At 40.9% G+C, this 17,991-nt stretch overlaps 2 protein-coding genes across 2 annotated transcripts in view; one reads left to right on the forward strand and one right to left on the reverse strand.

The window, feature by feature from the left end:
• The first annotated feature begins 641 nt into the window (after positions 1–641).
• LOC128232391 (uncharacterized) overlaps positions 642–17,991 on the forward strand; it is a 46,517-nt gene continuing 29,167 nt past the window's right edge. The window contains exons 1-7 of the mRNA XM_052945908.1: positions 642–773; positions 1,072–1,158; positions 13,604–13,765; positions 14,177–14,295; positions 14,628–14,913; positions 16,590–16,679; positions 16,882–17,031. Coding sequence (XP_052801868.1) covers positions 728–773; positions 1,072–1,158; positions 13,604–13,765; positions 14,177–14,295; positions 14,628–14,913; positions 16,590–16,679; positions 16,882–17,031 — 940 coding nt within the window. The 5' untranslated portion in view covers positions 642–727. The remainder of the gene's footprint in view (positions 774–1,071; positions 1,159–13,603; positions 13,766–14,176; positions 14,296–14,627; positions 14,914–16,589; positions 16,680–16,881; positions 17,032–17,991) is intronic.
• LOC128232392 (C-type lectin domain family 17, member A-like) lies at positions 8,109–11,247 on the reverse strand. Its single transcript, XM_052945909.1, has 5 exons — positions 11,069–11,247; positions 10,488–10,573; positions 9,007–9,103; positions 8,375–8,594; positions 8,109–8,247 (listed from the first exon to the last, which is right to left on the reverse strand). The coding sequence occupies exons 1-5, from the start codon at positions 11,112–11,114 to the stop codon at positions 8,226–8,228; spliced, it is 471 nt and encodes a 156-aa protein (XP_052801869.1). The 5' UTR covers positions 11,115–11,247; the 3' UTR covers positions 8,109–8,225.

Consider the following 17,991-nt stretch of genomic DNA (forward strand, 5'->3'; position numbering starts at 1 on the left):
TAAATGTTGTCTAAAAATTACAATTTTACATTGCATTATATAGGGAATAACAATGGTGGTGTGTAACCTTTACATTGTTGCCAATTTAGTCTCGATCATCTAGACGCTTGTATCCGGGTCTATATCGTTCATTGACTCTGATTAGAGCGGCTGCATGATTGAGCCGATGCTTTGATAAGTGTTACGATCGAAAAACGCCGGGGGAAAAGGCTACATTCTACTAAACAAATTAGCGCTCGTAAAAAAAATAACTATTTTTTTTTAGATGGTGCGGGCGCAAGTGATAAAAAAACAAAAATATTTTTTTTGCTTTTCTGAAGAAATAGGTGCGGGAAATCTGATTAACAAGTTATTAATTTGGTGTGGCCTTAGTGCCAGGCAACAATGTCTACAATCTATCCAAACAGTGCCAGGCAACAATACCGATAGTCTATCCCATCAGTGCCAGGCAACCATACCTGTAATATACTTTTCCATCAGCGATAGGAGTTCCATTCTACTGAACACGAGACGCTGTACAGCGAACCGTATAATACAAATTTCTGAAATTTGAGTGGAAATAAATTATTTATAACAGAAATTCAAACCTTGGAAAAATTCCTATATCATATTGATTCCACCGATCTATTGCCTAATGGAAACTTAAATCTGTAATATTTGACGTGTACATATGATTGAAAACTGAAGTGATAAAACACGAGTTGAATTAGATAAGAAAGGATTTGAAATGGATTTAAATTATGTTATTTATCTTTCTATTGTCATTAGATTATGTGAGTACTACTTGTCAAACTTTTGCAATGATTCAAGCTTTTTGGATAGATATGGTCCACAACATCAAATCAACGTCCAAAACACACTGTCCATGTATGCCTGCGGTGCGAAGCACTTTCTTGCTATTTAAATGTCTTTGAAAATACTTTTAAAAACTGTAACGTTTTTTTGTGTGTTTTTTTTTATGAAATCAACTATCGAGAAAAACTGTGGTGGAAATCGAAGTTAAAATTCGTTGTTCTTTTGTTTAAGACTAGTTTTAATCCAAATTCAGATGTATTCGTTATCTTCTTACAGTTGCAGTGGGCGGAGTACAAGGTGTATGTAAAGATGATGAGAAAGAGTACAAGTGTCCACTGAAACCCGAGGTCTCGATATGTTACGGTAATGTATCCCCCATGCGGTTAAGGGCCTTCCACAGTGCAACAATTTTTTGAACGACCAACACTAATGAAGTAACAATGTATGTTTGTTTGACTCCCGAAAAAGATCGTTTTCAAAACTAAATAAACCATGATTGAACTTTTGAAACCTTTTGATTATTGGTTTTCCTTGCCCATTGTTGCACAGTGGGAGGCCCTGAGGGTTCCGTTTCGGTATAAAATTTAACTCTGTAGGATTTGATTGACCTCTCTGTCTTCATTCTAACTTACTGTGCACAAATGATTTACATGTGTATTAAAGGGCCGACTTGGCTATAAATTAGCTCACAGTGTAGTGTGGTGTTCCCTGACATTAATGCTTATTTTATCAGAATGTTTATCTCATTTCAATGATGGGCCATTACCAGGCACATGCTACGGCAATACTGCTGGACATGGTTGCAGCCCGGGAGTCACTGACCATCTGGGTTTATCTCATAGAATAAATTTTTTGAATGTGATAATCCTGCTTGTCTTGAACTCAGTCTTGCTCTACAATATTATTTAAAGTGTAAGTTTTGTTGGTGTTCAGTGTTGAAGGGGTTTAACCCTTTACCTAATATGCTATTTTAGACTCATTCACAATACAAGCACATGATGAATAGGAACATTATCTAGGAGAAAGGGAGACACCAATTTTGGATGGCAAATTTGAAAGCATTGTGGAAAATGGAGCATTTTCTCATGATGAGCAAATGCTCCATTTCCTACAATGTTTTCAATAGTCATCCATTAAAGAGGCGTAACAGAGCGTATCTAATGGAGTTTATGGTTAAATATCACTACAAATGGACAAAGAATAATTTACAATAAATATACATGTATATACAATCAATGTATTTACAATAAATATATTTACAATAAATTACATATAGACAATATACATGTCTAATGAATTATAATTTCCATTAGGCCTGCGGCCCATACGGATGCATACATGGTATACAAAATTAATATATCATGAAGATATGACTGACATCATAAAACAATTGTTCCAGAAGATATTATTAGAATTATTTGCGGAGAAGGTTATGATGTAAGAAAACAGTTTAGATCCAGATCAGAGTACTCAATTGAGTCGCTGTGATCTGTATCTTAACGTTTGCCTTTTCCATAATATTCTAATGCATACATAAATTTATAAACATCTTAAACAATTGTTAGGTAATGCACCAACATATGTATACATGTTACTGGGGTAAAACAGACAAACAGTGAGGACACAGATAAAAAAAAACTCGCTTCAGTCGAATTTTATGAATTTATTTTGAAATTACTTATGACACATATAAACAATCTTTCTTATGTAACAACATAATTATGTTATAAACTATTTGGACAAAAACAAACGGTGCAGACCCAGATCAGAGGACTCTTGAAATCGAATCGCTATGATCTGTATCTCCACTTTTGCTTTATCCATATATACTCTAGTGCATCAATATATGTATATACATCTTAAATAAATGATAAGCTACGCAACAATATATGTTTAAACTGTTACAGAGGCAAACAGATAAACAGTGAGTACACAGATCAAGGAACTCATTTCAGTCGCCGTGATCTGTATATCAACTGTTTTCGTTATAAACATATTTTGAATATTCATATGATGCATATAAACAATGTTACCATACATTAATTTATCATGTAACAATATATGTTATAACATATTGTGACAAAAACAAATGGTGCAGACCCAGATCAGAGGATTAACTTGAGTCGCTGTGATCTGCATCTCCACTTTTGCTTTATCCATACACTCTAGTGCGTCAATATGTTGATATACATCTTAAACAAATTTTAAGCTAAGCATCAAATATATGTTTAACATGTAACATGTGCAAATGACCAACAGTGATGACACAGATCAGAGAACACATTTCCGTCGCTGTGATCTGTATATCCACTGTTTTTCTTTATAAATATATTTTGACCATACATATTATACCGATAAACAGATTAACCATACTAAACTATTTAATCGATGACAAAAACAAACAGTGCAGACCCAGATCAGATAAAACAATTGTGCCACTGTGATCTGTGTCTACTCCTTTTGGTGTATCAATATACATGTACATTCACAATCAATTTAGTTACTAATTTGTTTATTTATTTATTAACATTTCACTATATTCCCTCTGGATCAGACCTCTTTACAATAGAGCAATACAGATTTCCTTCCGATATGCTGCTAAAATGTTCTAATTTCCGTGTAAACTTGTCCATTTTACTTATCATCGGAAACCAACCAAGACACATATAAGGGATATAAACTGTTATCTTTGGGACACATTCTAAGCTATGACCAATACACAGTGATCAATACATATAAGACACCTTCGAGGCTATGAACTTCCAAATTCAACAATGCATTGATCTATGACAGCATACAAGCTATGAATTCCGGTCAGTATCATACAAGAAATAAATCATTCCATTTTTGTGAATAAATATGCCATATACATGGTATCACTTATATAATTGTTTGCATGACTCTTTGCATAATAATAGAATAAAAACGTACAAATGAACGAAAACTCTACAAGGCTGCCGGCCAACTTCGCGGTCATGGCATGCGTTCTTTATGCGGTTCTTAACACTTTTAAATGTATGAAACAGGAAATGAAATAAGTACAATATGCCGAGATTATAAGGGCTAAACATGTCCTTATAGTGTATTCCGAAAGGCTCGTCATAAATTGCAAAAGAAGAGCCACACCAATGGAGTGCTACCTTGTCCAAACGCCTTCTCTCGGTAACGTAAACGACTGGATTTACTCTGGTAACGTAAACGACTGTATTTATTCCGGAGTAAACGACTGGATTTATTCCGATAACGTAACAGACAGGCCCCGACGGAGATCGAGGTGATACTGAAGTACGAAAGACAGCACGAGAGCAGCCAATTTTCAACAAATCTCACATTAAATGTAATTCGAAATTGAATATTGTTGATATTGTTACATTCTGCAAAACCATTTTGTCATACAACGCGTACTTTCATTTCGACTGCGACCAAATGCAGCTTGTAAAAAACAACTCATGTGTACGCGTAAATAAATGTATAATTACGAAGATAATTAAACAATAGTGTTTAGAGGTGCTTTAGCATTTCTATAAAGGCTATCGATTACAATACTCGAAAAAAGGCGTGGACCGTGGACTGTGGTTGTCGATCAAGACACTAACTCCGTGCGGCTCCATTGGCTGTCTCGAGGTCCCTGAGTATAAATTATAAATAAACACCGGTTTCGCAATGATAATGCATGCACAAATGATCGATTGTATCAGTAACAATACAGGCACGAACTATGCGTTTCTCTGCAGTGTGCCTATTTTACTTTCTGCATTCTTCTATTCTCGGAACACAAGAGTCGTTCACTACAAGCATGTACGCCGCACCATGGCGTGCTTATGGGCCCAGTACAAGGGTCGTTCACTGCAAGCATGTACGCCGCACCATGGCGTGCTTATGGGCCCAGTACAAGGGTCGTTCACTGCAAGCATGTACGCCGCAGCATGGTGTGCTTATGGGCCCAGTACAAGAGTCGTTCACTGCAAGCATGTACGCCGCATCACCGGGTGCTTATGGACTCAGTACAAGAGTCGTTCACTGCAAGCATGTACGCCGCATCACGGTGTGCTTATGAACTCAGTACAAGAGTCGTTCACTACAAGCATGTACACCGCATCACGGTGTGCTTATGGGCCCAGTACAAGAGTCGTTCACTACAAGCATGTACGCCGCATCACGGTGTGCTTATGGACCCAGTACAAGAGTCGTTCACTGCAAGCATGTACGCCGCATCACGGTGTGCTTATGGGCCCAGTACAAGAGTCGTTCACTGCAAGCATGTAAGCCGCATCACGGTGTGCTTATGGGCCCAGTACAAGAGTCGTTCACTGCAAGCATGTAAGCCGCATCACGGTGTGCTTATGGGCCCAGTACAAGAGTCGTTCACTGCAAGCATGTACGCCGCATCACGGTGTGCTTATGAACTCAGTACAAGAGTCGTTCACTGCAAGCATGTACGCCGCATTACGGTGTGCTTATGAACCCAGTACAAGAGTCGTTCACTGCAAGCATGTAAGCCACATCACGGTGTGCTTAAGGGCCCAGTACAAAAGTCGTTCACTGCAAGCATGTACGCCGCATCAAGGTGTGCTTAAGGGCCCAGTACAAGAGTCGTTCACTGCAAGCATGTACGCCACATCACGGTGTACTTATGGACTCAGTACAAGCGTCGTCCACTGCAAGCAAGTACGCCGCACCACGGTCGGCTTAAGGACTCAGTACAAGCGTCGTTCACTACAAGCATGTACGCCGCATCACGGTGTGCTTATCGGACCAGTACAAGAGTCGTTCACTGCAAGCATGTACGCCGCATCACGGTGTGCTTATCGGACCAGTACAAGAGTCGTTCACTACAAGCATGTACGCCGCATCACGGTGCGCTTATGAACTCAGTACAAGAGTCGTTCACTACTAGCATGTACGCCGCATCACGGTGTGCTTATGGGCCCAGTACAAGAGTCGTTCACTGCAAGCATGTACGCCGCATCACGGTGTGCTAATGGACCCAGTACAAGAGTCGTTCACTACAAGCATGTACGCCGCATCACGGTGTGCTTATGGGCCAAGTACAAGAGTCGTTCACTACAAGCATGTACGCCGCATCACGGTGTGCTAATGGACTCAGTACAAGAGTCGTTCACTGCAAGCATGTACGCCGCATCACGGTGTGCTTATCGGACCAGTACAAGAGTCGTTCACTGCAAGCAGGTACGCCGCATCACGGTGTGCTTATGGACTCAGTACAAGCGTCGTTCACTGCAAGCATGTACGCCGCATCACGGTGTGCTTAAGGGCCCAGTACAAGAGTCGTTCACTGCAAGCATGTACGCCGCATCATGGTGTGCTTAAGGGCCCAGTACAAACGACGTCCACTGCAAGCATGAACACCGCATCACGGTGTGCTTATTGGCCCAGTACATGAGTCGTTCACTGCAAGCATGTACGCCGCACCATGGTGTGCTTATGGATCCAGTACTAGAGTCGTTCACTGCAAGCATGTACGCCGCATAATGGTGTGCTTATGGATCCAGTACAAGCGACGTCCACTGCAAGCATGTACACCGCATCACGGTGTGCTTATCGAATCAGTACAAGCGTTGTTAACTGCAATCATGTACGACGCATCACGATCTGCTTATCGACCCAGTACAAGCGTCATCCACTGCAAGCATGTACGCCGCAACACGGTGTGCTTATGGATTCAGTAAAAGAGTCGTTCACTACTAGCATGTACGCCGCATCACGGTGTGCTTATGGACCCAGTACTAGAGTCGTTCACTACAAGCATGTACGCCGCATCACGGTGCGCTTATGAACTCAGTACAAGAGTCGTTCACTACCAGCATGTACGCCGCATCACGGTGTGCTTATGGACCCAGTACAAGAGTCGTTCACTACAAGCATGTACGCCGCATTACGGTGCGCTTATGAACTCAGTACAAGAGTCGTTCACTACAAGCATGTACGCCGCATCACGGTGTGCTTATGGGCCCAGTACAAGAGTCGTTCACTGCAAGCATGTACACCGCATCACGGTGTGCTTATGGGCCCAGTACAAGAGTCGTTCACTGCAAGCATGTACGCCGCACCATGGCGTGCTTATGGACCCAATACAAGGGTCGTTCACTGCAGGCATGTACGCCGCATCACGGTGTGCTTATGGGCCCAGTACAAGGGTCGTCCACTGCAAGCATGTACGCCGCATCACGGTGTGCTTATGGGCCCAGTACAAGAGTCGTTCACTGCAAGCATGTACGCCGCATCATGGTGTGCTTATGGATCAAGTACAAGCGACGTCCACTGCAAGCAGTACACCGCATCACGGTGTGCTTATCGAATCAGTTCAAGCGATGTTAACTGCAATCATGTACGCCGCATCACGGTGTGCTTATCGATCCAGTACAAGCGTCATCCACTGCAAGCATGTACGCCGCACCACGTAGTGCCTATGGACCCAGTACAAGCGACGTCCACTGCAAGCATGTACGCCGCATCACGGTGTGCTTATGGACCAAGTACAAGCGACGTTCACTGCAAGCATGTACGCCGCTTCACGGTCTGCTTTTGGACCCAGTACAAGCGTTGTTCACTACAAGGGTGTACGCCACAACACGGTGTGCTAATTGAATCAGTACAAGGAACGTCAACTGCAAGCATGTACGCCGCATCAAGGTGTGCTTATGGACCCAGTACAAGCGACGTCCACTGCAAGCTAGTACGCCACACCACGGTGTGCTTATTGACTCAGTACAAGCGTCGTCCACTGCAAGCAAGTACGCCGCACCACGGTGTGCTTATGGACTCATTACAAGCGCCATTCACTGAAAGAATGTGCGCCGCACCACGGTGTGCTTATGGACTCAGTACAAGCTTCGTTGTAGAACTTTTTGGACGAGTGATTGTTGCGGTCGGTTGTTTGCGGACTATTGATAAGATTCTGAGGCATAATTTGTGCTTTCCCTCGGACATTTCAGAACAGAAAAGTCCGTTCTCGGTCACATGACCAACTGACTATTCTTATAAACCAAAATGTACACGACACCTTGATATTGGACCGACTCGTATGCAAGTGATGTACAAGGATATCGTCGTTTAGGGTATCGTCTAAAGTAATTACTCAGCTGCAGAAGATATTACTAACTTTCAATCATGTTGAATAACTATTTAAAATGGTAATATAAGGATTTTATGCCCACGTTGAATGGACGCAAGTGCCCGCTTCGTGGAGTTTGATCGCGTTCATAAAGCATAAACACACGAACAAATGTGATCAATCCTTAATTAAACCTATTTTAATCAGTTGATTATGCGTTTGAATAAAAAAACAACAATAAACATAGAATACGTTATTTTTTAAGTATTGGAAATATAAAATAGCGGCATGACTTTTAAACGCTTGATAACAACGTATTCCATCCACATTGAATTGCAAGTGTATAAATTCCCAGTTACCCAACAACGACGGCATTCCTGAAAAATACAACATTTGTGTTAATCAAGTTATGTCCATGGTATAGCAAATTCGCACTCTCATCTGAAGTATAACACAAGGATAAAACCAATGATTGAACTGAAAAATGGCACTTCTGGTTCTTACTCCAAACGTAACTCGCAGATGTAATGTCGGAAGTCATGACAGATGACGTCATGCCAGGTGCCCGCTGTTTCTATGACGACACAGTTTTCCTCGTCGCCGGCGGAGTTCCTACCGTTAGGCTCCCCGGGTCCCCAGGAAAAATAGGTGGCGTGCTCCTTACTTCCGCTCCATAGCCAAATCCCCTCTTCTGCAAGGTCCGTCAACCCTATTCGGTACTGAACTGTAACATTAGAAGTCAAGTGTTTATAGTAAAAAAGAAGTAGAAATCTTAAGTTTAATTTTATAGTAAAATGTTATTATTATTTGTTATAATCACTGATTTTGCCATTGCAGCTCTTATACAATTGTTTAACTAAATTCTGTATGTTAAAACATAGTCGGTTAAAAAGCTCAGACCAGCTTATGTTGTACTTGTTCCTCTCTTGCTCTTATCTTATCTTAAATCTTTCCCCGATTCGTGTGATAAAATGAGACTTCAATAAGTACTAAACTTATTATGTATCTCTTCATGGTATTCATATTTTAGTTGAAGTTATATTTGTATAATTATGCCAGATACCACCTTCACACAACAAGGTCAAAGTATACGGCATCAACAGAGTTGATGTCGTCCTACGTTATTATCTACGAACGTTTGCGCATATCTGCGGCGTGGGCGAGGTACGAGTTCTCCGCCAATGTCTCAATCTCCACCAGCGTGCTCCCCTCCGCCATTTCGTGGCATATCGCCTAAAGGAATCAACAAAATACGCAGCACGTACATTGACTTAAAAATATGGCACAATGTGACCGATGTGTCTCAATGCGTATCACCTGAGGAATTCAACAAAGTTCCGTACACTTGTACACTGGCACATTACCAGAGGAAGCATGCGCACTCACGATCCTTGGTCATTTTATTGAAATTGGGTAAATTCTGTGATAGCGGCGGTAATACATTTTATTCTAGACAAACTTTGGATACTGAGAGATACGAAACAATCAACTAGTTATTGGTCGCAAACATCCACATCCGGTAAAGTACATGTCAGTTATGCCGAATCAGTGTTAATAGCACATATCCGGTACAGTACATGTAAGTTAGGCCGAATCAGTGTGTATTATATCCGGTAGAGTACATGCTAGTCAGACCGAATCAGTGTGTATCATTTCCGGTACAGAACATGTTAATTAGACCGAATCAGTGTGTATTATATACGGTAGAGTACATGTTAGTTAGGCCGAATCAGCGTGTATCATATCAGGTAGAGATCATGTTAGTTAGGCCGAATCAGTGGTATCATATCCGGTAGAGATCATGTTAGTTAGGCCGAATCAGTGGTATCATATCCGGTACAGAACATGTTAGTTAGACCGAATCAGTGTGTAATATATACGGTAGAGTACATGTTAGTTAGGCCGAATCAGCGTGTATCATATCCGGTACAGATCATGTTAGTTAGGCCGAATCAGTGTGTAATTTATCCGGTACAGTACATGTTAGTTAGGCCGAATTAGTGGTATCATATCCGGTACAGAACATGTTAGTTAGGCCGAATCATTTTAATGTCGTTAATCCGGTACAGAACATGTAAGTAAGGCCGCATTAGTGTGTATCATATCCGGTTCATTACATGTAAGTTAGGCCGAATCAGCGCATATCATATCCGGTAGAGTTCATGTTAGTTAGGCCGAATGCTTTCCGGTAGAGTTCATGTTAGTTAGGCCGAATCAGTGTGTATCATATCCGGTACAGTACATGTTAGTTAGGCCGAATTAGTGGTATCATATCGGCTTCAGAACATGTTAGTTAGGCCGACTCAGTGGTATCATATCCGGTACAGAACATGTTAGTTAGGCCGAATCATTTTAATGCCATTAATCCGGTACAGTACATGTAAGTTAGGTCGAAGCAGTATGTATCATTTCCGGTATAGTACATGTTAGTTAGGCCGAATCAGTGTGTATCATATCCGGTAGAGTTCATGATATATAGTTAGGCCGAATCAGTGTGTATCATATCCGGTACATTCCATGTTCCTTATGCCAATTATATGTGTATCAATCAAATGAACGAGTATCATATCGTATATAGTAAAACATAACATCATGTACACACAAGTCCGCATTGTACCTGAGCGCCTGTGTATGACTCTTGGTCGTGGCTGAAGTGATAGCAGGAGTCGACATGCCTCAGCCACCCGTCAGGACACTGCCCGTCTGTTGAACAGAGCAACTGGTTCTTTCAATAGTGAACGATACGGTGTGCTTAAATTAGCAATTTAAAACTTTTGTGTTTCGCATTGAAACAAATCCATTCCCATGTGGCAATACTTGTACCAAAAAACAACAACATAAATGGTAAAAAAAATGATTTTTTGAATATTTCGTTAAATTATCCTCATTTAAAATCATCGTAAAATCTTTGTTCCTGAAATATTAGGTTCAACAGGTGCTTGCTTGGGTTCCGTTCTCTGAGTGGATATGATTAGATATCGTATTATTGGTCTCTAAATATAACAATATTTTAACAGAAAACAAACAGTACTTTATTCGAAGAGTATTTATTCGTATTAGGTGCCAAAATGTGAATGAGTCAATTAGAATTAATCAATGGTGAAAAGCTGCAAGTTTTACATATATTTTATATGCAGTGAATTTCGTTATCAAAGCGTAAACGCCAACATTGGAGAACACGAAACAATGAGTACTTACTACATGCATGATAAAACAGAAAGACGAGTAGTAAAATATTCATCATCAACACTTCACGCGTACTTTATCCCAATTATCTTTAAAAGTAAGGCAGGCAAAAGTTCTAAAGTCACTAGTATATTAAGAATTTACACAGAGTGTTATCTTCCTCTGCGTTGCCAAATGTACAAGTTTGAACTATGTTGTATAAACTGTTGAATACACACATGTGTATATTCATTGCATCCGGCATTGTTTATTGAATCACAGGTTTACCTAACATATGCACATTGGTTCTTCTCTTTATGAAAGACTTGATTTGAGCTCCTCGCCTGTTTGTCTTTTGGTTTCTTTTGGGCTGCATGTAATCAAAGCACTGAAAGCGCTAATAGACTGGATGAATGGTATAGTGGGTGTCGAGAACATGGAAGAGGTGATTCTGCGATGAAGTTAAAATCAATTGAAGTGTGGTGTTAATGAAAAACCTGTGTGACAGTTTGTTATATCCTTGCGGAAGATGCTGTAGAGACGGTTTAAAGATATGCACTAACAATATGTTTGATTAATTATGATTATGTCAATAGATGTTGCAAATAGTAAGATGTAGATGACGCATGGTATGAAAGCAATAAAAGAACGAAAGTTGTTTCAAAATCCATTGACTTAGAAATTATCTATACATTATCCCTTCATACAAACTTGCAATGATGCTATCCCTAAAACAGAGTAATGATGCAGACGACATGTTATATTACACGCATCTCGCAATCACTTCTTCATTGCTTTTCGTCATCAGTCTTCACGACCACAATTCTATCCCCCAGTCTCTAAACACTTTTAGTGCTTTGATTTTTGGAGAACAGTCGCGAATATAAAGACAGCAAAAAGTCGGTACTGACGGCATTGATTACGAAACATGCTAATTTTAACAACATTTATAAGGGATTTTTCACCTATTTACACCTAAATTCACTTCACTATTGCTTATCACGTGTCTTTCAATTGTTTTTTTCTTTAACATTAACGATGGGCAGTTGCGAATGTTAATCAATCTAACGAAAATTATATGGTTACAATATGTTCAATAAATGAGCATTTTCTGAAAATTCAACAATCCATATTATTGAAACCATTGATTTGACTGAATGATAATGATTCGATTCGATTCGACTCCACACACTCAGTTTTGGTCAGACCGAACGACTTAGGGATTCCCACAGTGGAATATTATATGTGAATGCACCAATCGTTATGTATAAGAGATATTTGTACAACATCTTTATGGACTCTCGTGCGTCTTTCTTTAAGTGTACTCATGTTCTGTTACTTTTGATCCACATGCTACGTGCTGCAGTCTTTTGTGTATTAATGTGTGCATACATGTACCGATCATACTTGAATATCTGTATAGCTTCCATGGATTGACTTGTTTTTTGGATGCTGTTGGGAATTATTTATATATTAATATCAGCATTGCCGTCATGACTAAAAACGTCATGACATAGTTTTGATAAACGACTAGACAATGCAAAAACCTTTAACGTGACATCATAAATCGACACCGCTGAAAACGTGCAGGCTGCATATAGTGACGTTTTATGTTATCATCAAAGGAATACGACATGACTAGAAAATAACATTCGTTTTCAATCAATGCGGAATTTATCAGACTCGTATACTGTTAGAATTCTTTGAATAAATTCCGTATTCAATAAACTACTAATACGATGTCATATTGTTGAAACGCAGTTTTCAATTGCTTCAGTATAGCGTTTCCTTTCAGCCTCAAGTGTTATAGTGGACTGCTTAAAATGTGTATATGAATGCACCTATCGATTTGACCACCGTGTCCGTTGTGTGAACGATAACACCTGTCACCAGTATGAAATAGTTATGTGACACGAAGTAAATTCTTAATGATTAGGAATGGGTGGAGTGAGCGTTTCGAACGAGCCCTTTTTAACCATTAAGATTCTACTTCTGGTTATAGAACTCACAGGAGCAGGGTGCGTTGTTTTGACACGCCTCTCCAGCCCCCCGCCCGTTTTAAAATAAAATATCAGGCTGATAAATAATGGTTAGGAACAGTTCCCCCATCATAATTTATCAGCCTGGGATTAAAAAAAAATGGTGGGGGAGGGGCGTGGTCAAATGGTTGTGGTAAAATAACGCACATTGCCCTTATGGTAGAACTGACTTAGAATACAACCTTATTGGCTGGCACATTGTCAACGAAAACCTGACGCAGGGAGTGTGTATCGGATGAGTGGCTGTGGCGGTCAGACCTTTAAACACCCGCGAAAGTTAACATTCTTAATGATTCTTAATGATTAGGCCTATTTGTTGTTGTGTTGGCTGAAAGTGAAGGTTGTATTCTAAATTTGATTGGTACTTTTGTGTGTAAAATTCGCCAAAGTGTAACTAACTTGACCCTTGTGCTTTGTGTATATGTATAATGCCTTATTTTGTTTGTATAATGGCGCCGATTGCATCAGATCAGAATAAAAACGGCATTGAGTGCAATCGTGTGACCCATGAATTCCGTGTATGTTGTAGGTGGCAGTTCTGGCATGGACGCAGATGACGTGCTTTGCTGGCTAGAATGGAATTGCGACTCCACCTGGCAGTCGGACACGTGTGGAAACTGCGACCAGAACCCATCACAGTATCCCGGCGGATCCAGATATAAGGACTGCGCCGGCAACTGCTTTGACTCATGTAAAGGAAATATATATTGAATAGAATTATAATGTGTTGCTGTATTTATTTGGTGTCTCGACATTGGCATACTTGTTAAATAGGTTAGTAGATGGTGTCTGATTTGTGCGTACTAGTTGATAATGTTGTGTTTCATCCAACCAATAGAAAGTGTGTTAACCTATTGCAAATGAAGTCTAATGAAACTATTGCTGTTTTAGTTATGTATTTAAAAGAATTTTATGGTAGCACAAACATGTTAAATATAAGACAACGATATGTTGGTCGTATGTTCGTGGTTCTGGAAACGGAAATGAAAATAAATGTGACAGAGGCGGTCAAGAGGATGCCGACGCAAACATTGGGACAACAATTCAATGTGCTCAAAGATAAGTTTCCTCGTTGCATTAAATATTTGTCTCATTTAAATAGATGATGACAAAACGATGAAGACCTTGGACAAGTGCGGCGTCTGTGACGGTGACGAAGGCACATGCTATCCGGAAGTGTTGACCTCCAGCCTCACATTCGGTGCCTCGAGCTATAATCTAGTACGCAAGGGAGATCAATCAATTGACACTAATTATGCAGTTTAATATTTGGTAACTTGTCTGCATGGACTTTCGGCATTATTTTCTTTTGAAACATCACAACGATGCTAGGTTAGATCCTAGCCAGTTTCAAAGAATACCATACAAGTCCGATATGACATAAATATATTTATAAATATACCCAATTAGACTGTTGTTTCATGCTGGAAATAAGTAGTATACCTGTAATGATTGTACACTTAGTATGTAACCTTCGTTAAATAAAGTTATTGTTATTATTATTATTAATGGCCTGAATTGTGATGACCTTCATTTTTCAAAAATGTTTTCAGACGTTCGATATTGGTGGAGTAGGGTTTCGCACGCTCAACATTGAAATAGTCATTCTTCAAGTCACCCGCGGTAACTCTGGCAATCCTATTGAAAGGCCCAGGCGTGATGCTACTGGTCAGTCACCGGGGGGTGCGGGCGAGAGTAGAAGGACTGGTACCAGTACGGACGCACTTCCCAAACACAGACGCCGGAGGGCTGAAAATAAAATTGTCCAGAAAGAGGCGACTATCGTGCATATTGAGGATGCCACCAATATGACCATTACAGTTCCGCCGCTTGAGCCAGGTAGGGAGTGTCGGTCATGTGTGAAAGTAAATCATCCCCGGTGGTGTTTTTTTTTCAAGAAAAAATGTCTAGGGATAGGCTAAGCTCACGTCATGCAATCAAATTTTACTCTTGGTAATCACTTTAAAAAGTTCGCGATATTCTCATGAAAAACACAAAAGTGAACAGACCCGGTTCGAACATTTTGTCAACATCATACATCCAATGTGGTTGAATAGTGTACAAAATTGGGGATAATACAAACATTCATACATTGTTAGTACGACTATCCGAATAATAAGAAGAGCTATACTACTCACCTTAGCGTCGGCGAATACATCATGTATTGCATTGGAACTTGAGATATGTGTTCCCAACTATCAAACCTACTTTATTAATGAAGTCTGTTCACACCGTTTGGACAATTGTGAGAATAATCGGTCTTTATCATTCGACATGGAAATTCTAGTTTATATGGTTGTGCATGTACGCACACAAAGGTTAATGCCTCAGCAACTACCTGCCTGTACTGCCTATACACTCCCAACTATCCAACATACTTGATAATCAAGTAAGATAACTTTACCTTGCATATAATGCAAACTGGCATATAATAATGCATATAATTGGCCTTTATTATTCGAGATTCTGGTGACGGTGTTGCAAGTAAGCACACATAGGATGATATATATCAGCAACTACTTGATATGTAATGAAACATTACACAATGGTACTAAACCATCGGTTCTACTTGAAGTTAGATAACTTTATTTTGCATAAAAAGCAAGTAATGACCCTTAATTATTCGAATCATAAGTTATGGTTAAGGTTTTGCATGTAACCACAATTAAGTCAATATTCCAGAAATTACTTGGTGTTTTGCTCTGAGACTTTAACCAGATAGATAGAAATTTCCAGGACTCAGAAGTATAATATTATATTAAAACACATTGCCTATATATTTATAAACAGAGCAAAAACACAACATAATTTGTTGTATGTACATATTTAATGATACAATAAGTGTTTTCAGATGCATTACCGGGAAATCTAATTGTTCGTCCCAAAACATAAACGAGTCCCTTTAAAGTTTTGGTTCTTCCCTAGCACGTGTTACTTTTAAAAATATCATATAAGTGCAAAACAATAATGAGATAATGAAAAAATATGTTGTTTACTATTTATTTTTTATTTTGGCTAAAGTTTAAAACTTGTAAAATGTGTAGCAAGGTAACGAACACTCAAATTTACGACTAAAATGGAGGCGCGTTGAGCTCGTAGATCGTACATCAACCGAAACATAAAATAATGGGTTGACCTGGATCGTAAATCGTAGGTCGACCAATCAAAACCACGACCTGCTGGCATACGGTAGATCGACTATAAACGGACATACAAACGAGTTGACCTTGGTTATAGATCGTAGTTCGACCAATGAAAATAACACGAAAATTGGTCGATCTCAATGTTTATGTCAGACGGTTGATCTACGATCTACGATCCAGGTAAACTAGTTGGTGTGCGATTAACGAGCTACGCGCCAACTTCACACGCCACTAACATGGATCTTTAATGAAACGACCCCTGAGCCGCAGACAGCTAGGGTTATTGGCTTAGATTTGCAAAATAGGAATAAGTATGCAAAAATAAAAGCTCCCAAGACGTTCATAATTGCGAGTATGTTGTTGGTATTGCAGGCAGGTACGAGATAGGGGCGCGGGTGGGGCCGGATGGAGAGGATTATAATAATGTGACGGGGCCGGAAATACGGATATATGACCCCTCCGGTAAGGACTTGAAAACATTGAGACCGGTAATGCAATATCAAGCTTTTGTTATAAATTAAAGTAATGTCATTGATCCATTTAAATCGGCGTAAGCAAATGTAGCGAAAGAAGTTGTATATTAGTGGCAAAAATACTAGTAGTTCTGTAGTTGACGTGACTGTTTCAAACAACGTTAAATGATAATGCACGTTGTTGTTTCCAGTGTTCAGCACGGACGGGATCAGCCCAAGAGATCTGAACTACATTGGTTTGGTATCACTTTCGGTCAGCTTGACGATCGTGGACGAGTCGACGACCATCAGCGTCCAGGACATTTACGTGGTGGCCCCCAAAGTGTATTGTTTCACCGCAGGTATAGACACCTCCACAACCAGTCACACCCCAGCCCGTCACAACTCCTCCACAGTCAGTTACACCTCCCTCACAGCCAGTCACACCTCTTCCACAGCCAGTCACACCTCCTCCCCAGCCAGTCACAACTCCTCCACAGCCAGTCACACTTCCTCCACAGCCAGTCACACCTCCACCAAAGCCAGACCCACCTCCACCACAGTCAGTCACACCTCCTCCACAGCCGGTCGCACCTCAATCACAGCCAGTCACACCTGCTCTACAGCCAGTTACACTTCCTTCACAGCCAGTCACACCTCCACAGCCAGTCACACTTCCTCCACAACCAGTCACACCTCCACCATAGCCAGTCACACTTCCTCCTCAACCAGTCACACCTCCAACACAGCCAGTCACACCTCCACCACAGCCAGTCACACCTCCGCCACACCCAGTCACAACTCCACCACAGCCAGTCACACCTCCTCCGAAGCCAGTCACACCTCCACAACCAGTCACATCTCCTCCCCAGCCAGTCACAACTCCTCCACAGCCAGTCACACTTCCTCCACAGCCAGTCACACCTCCTCCACAACCAGTCACACTTCCTCCACAGTCAGTCACACCTCCACCCCAGGCAGTCACACCTCCTCCACAATCGGTCACACCTCCTCCACAGCTAGTCACGCCTCCACCAAAGCCAGTCACACCTCCTCCACCGCCAGTCACACTTCCTCCACAATCAGTCACACCTCCACCACAGCCAGTCACACCTCCACCACAGCCAGTCGCACCTCCACCACAGCCAGTCAAATCTCCTCCACAACCAGTCACACTTCCTCCACAGCCAGTCACACCTCCACCCCAGGCAGTCACATCTCCTCCACATAGGTCACACCTCCTCCACAGCTAGTCACATCTCCACCAAAGCCAGTCACACCTCCTCCACCGCCAGTCACACTTCCTCCACAATCAGTCGCAC

This window comes from Mya arenaria, chromosome 4 (assembly GCF_026914265.1).
Source record: "Mya arenaria isolate MELC-2E11 chromosome 4, ASM2691426v1".
Taxonomy (NCBI): Eukaryota; Metazoa; Mollusca; class Bivalvia; order Myida; family Myidae; genus Mya; species Mya arenaria.

Coding starts and splice junctions, on each gene's coding strand:
- LOC128232392 (XM_052945909.1), bottom strand. CDS start 11,114: ATGATGAATATTTTACTACTCGTCTTTCTGTTTTATCATGCATGTA. Junction 10,574..11,068: donor TCTGTTTTATCATGCATGTA/GTAAGTACTCAT, acceptor TCTGTTCAACAG/ACGGGCAGTGTCCTGACGGG. Junction 9,104..10,487: donor AGTCATACACAGGCGCTCAG/GTACAATGCGGA, acceptor TGATTCCTTTAG/GCGATATGCCACGAAATGGC.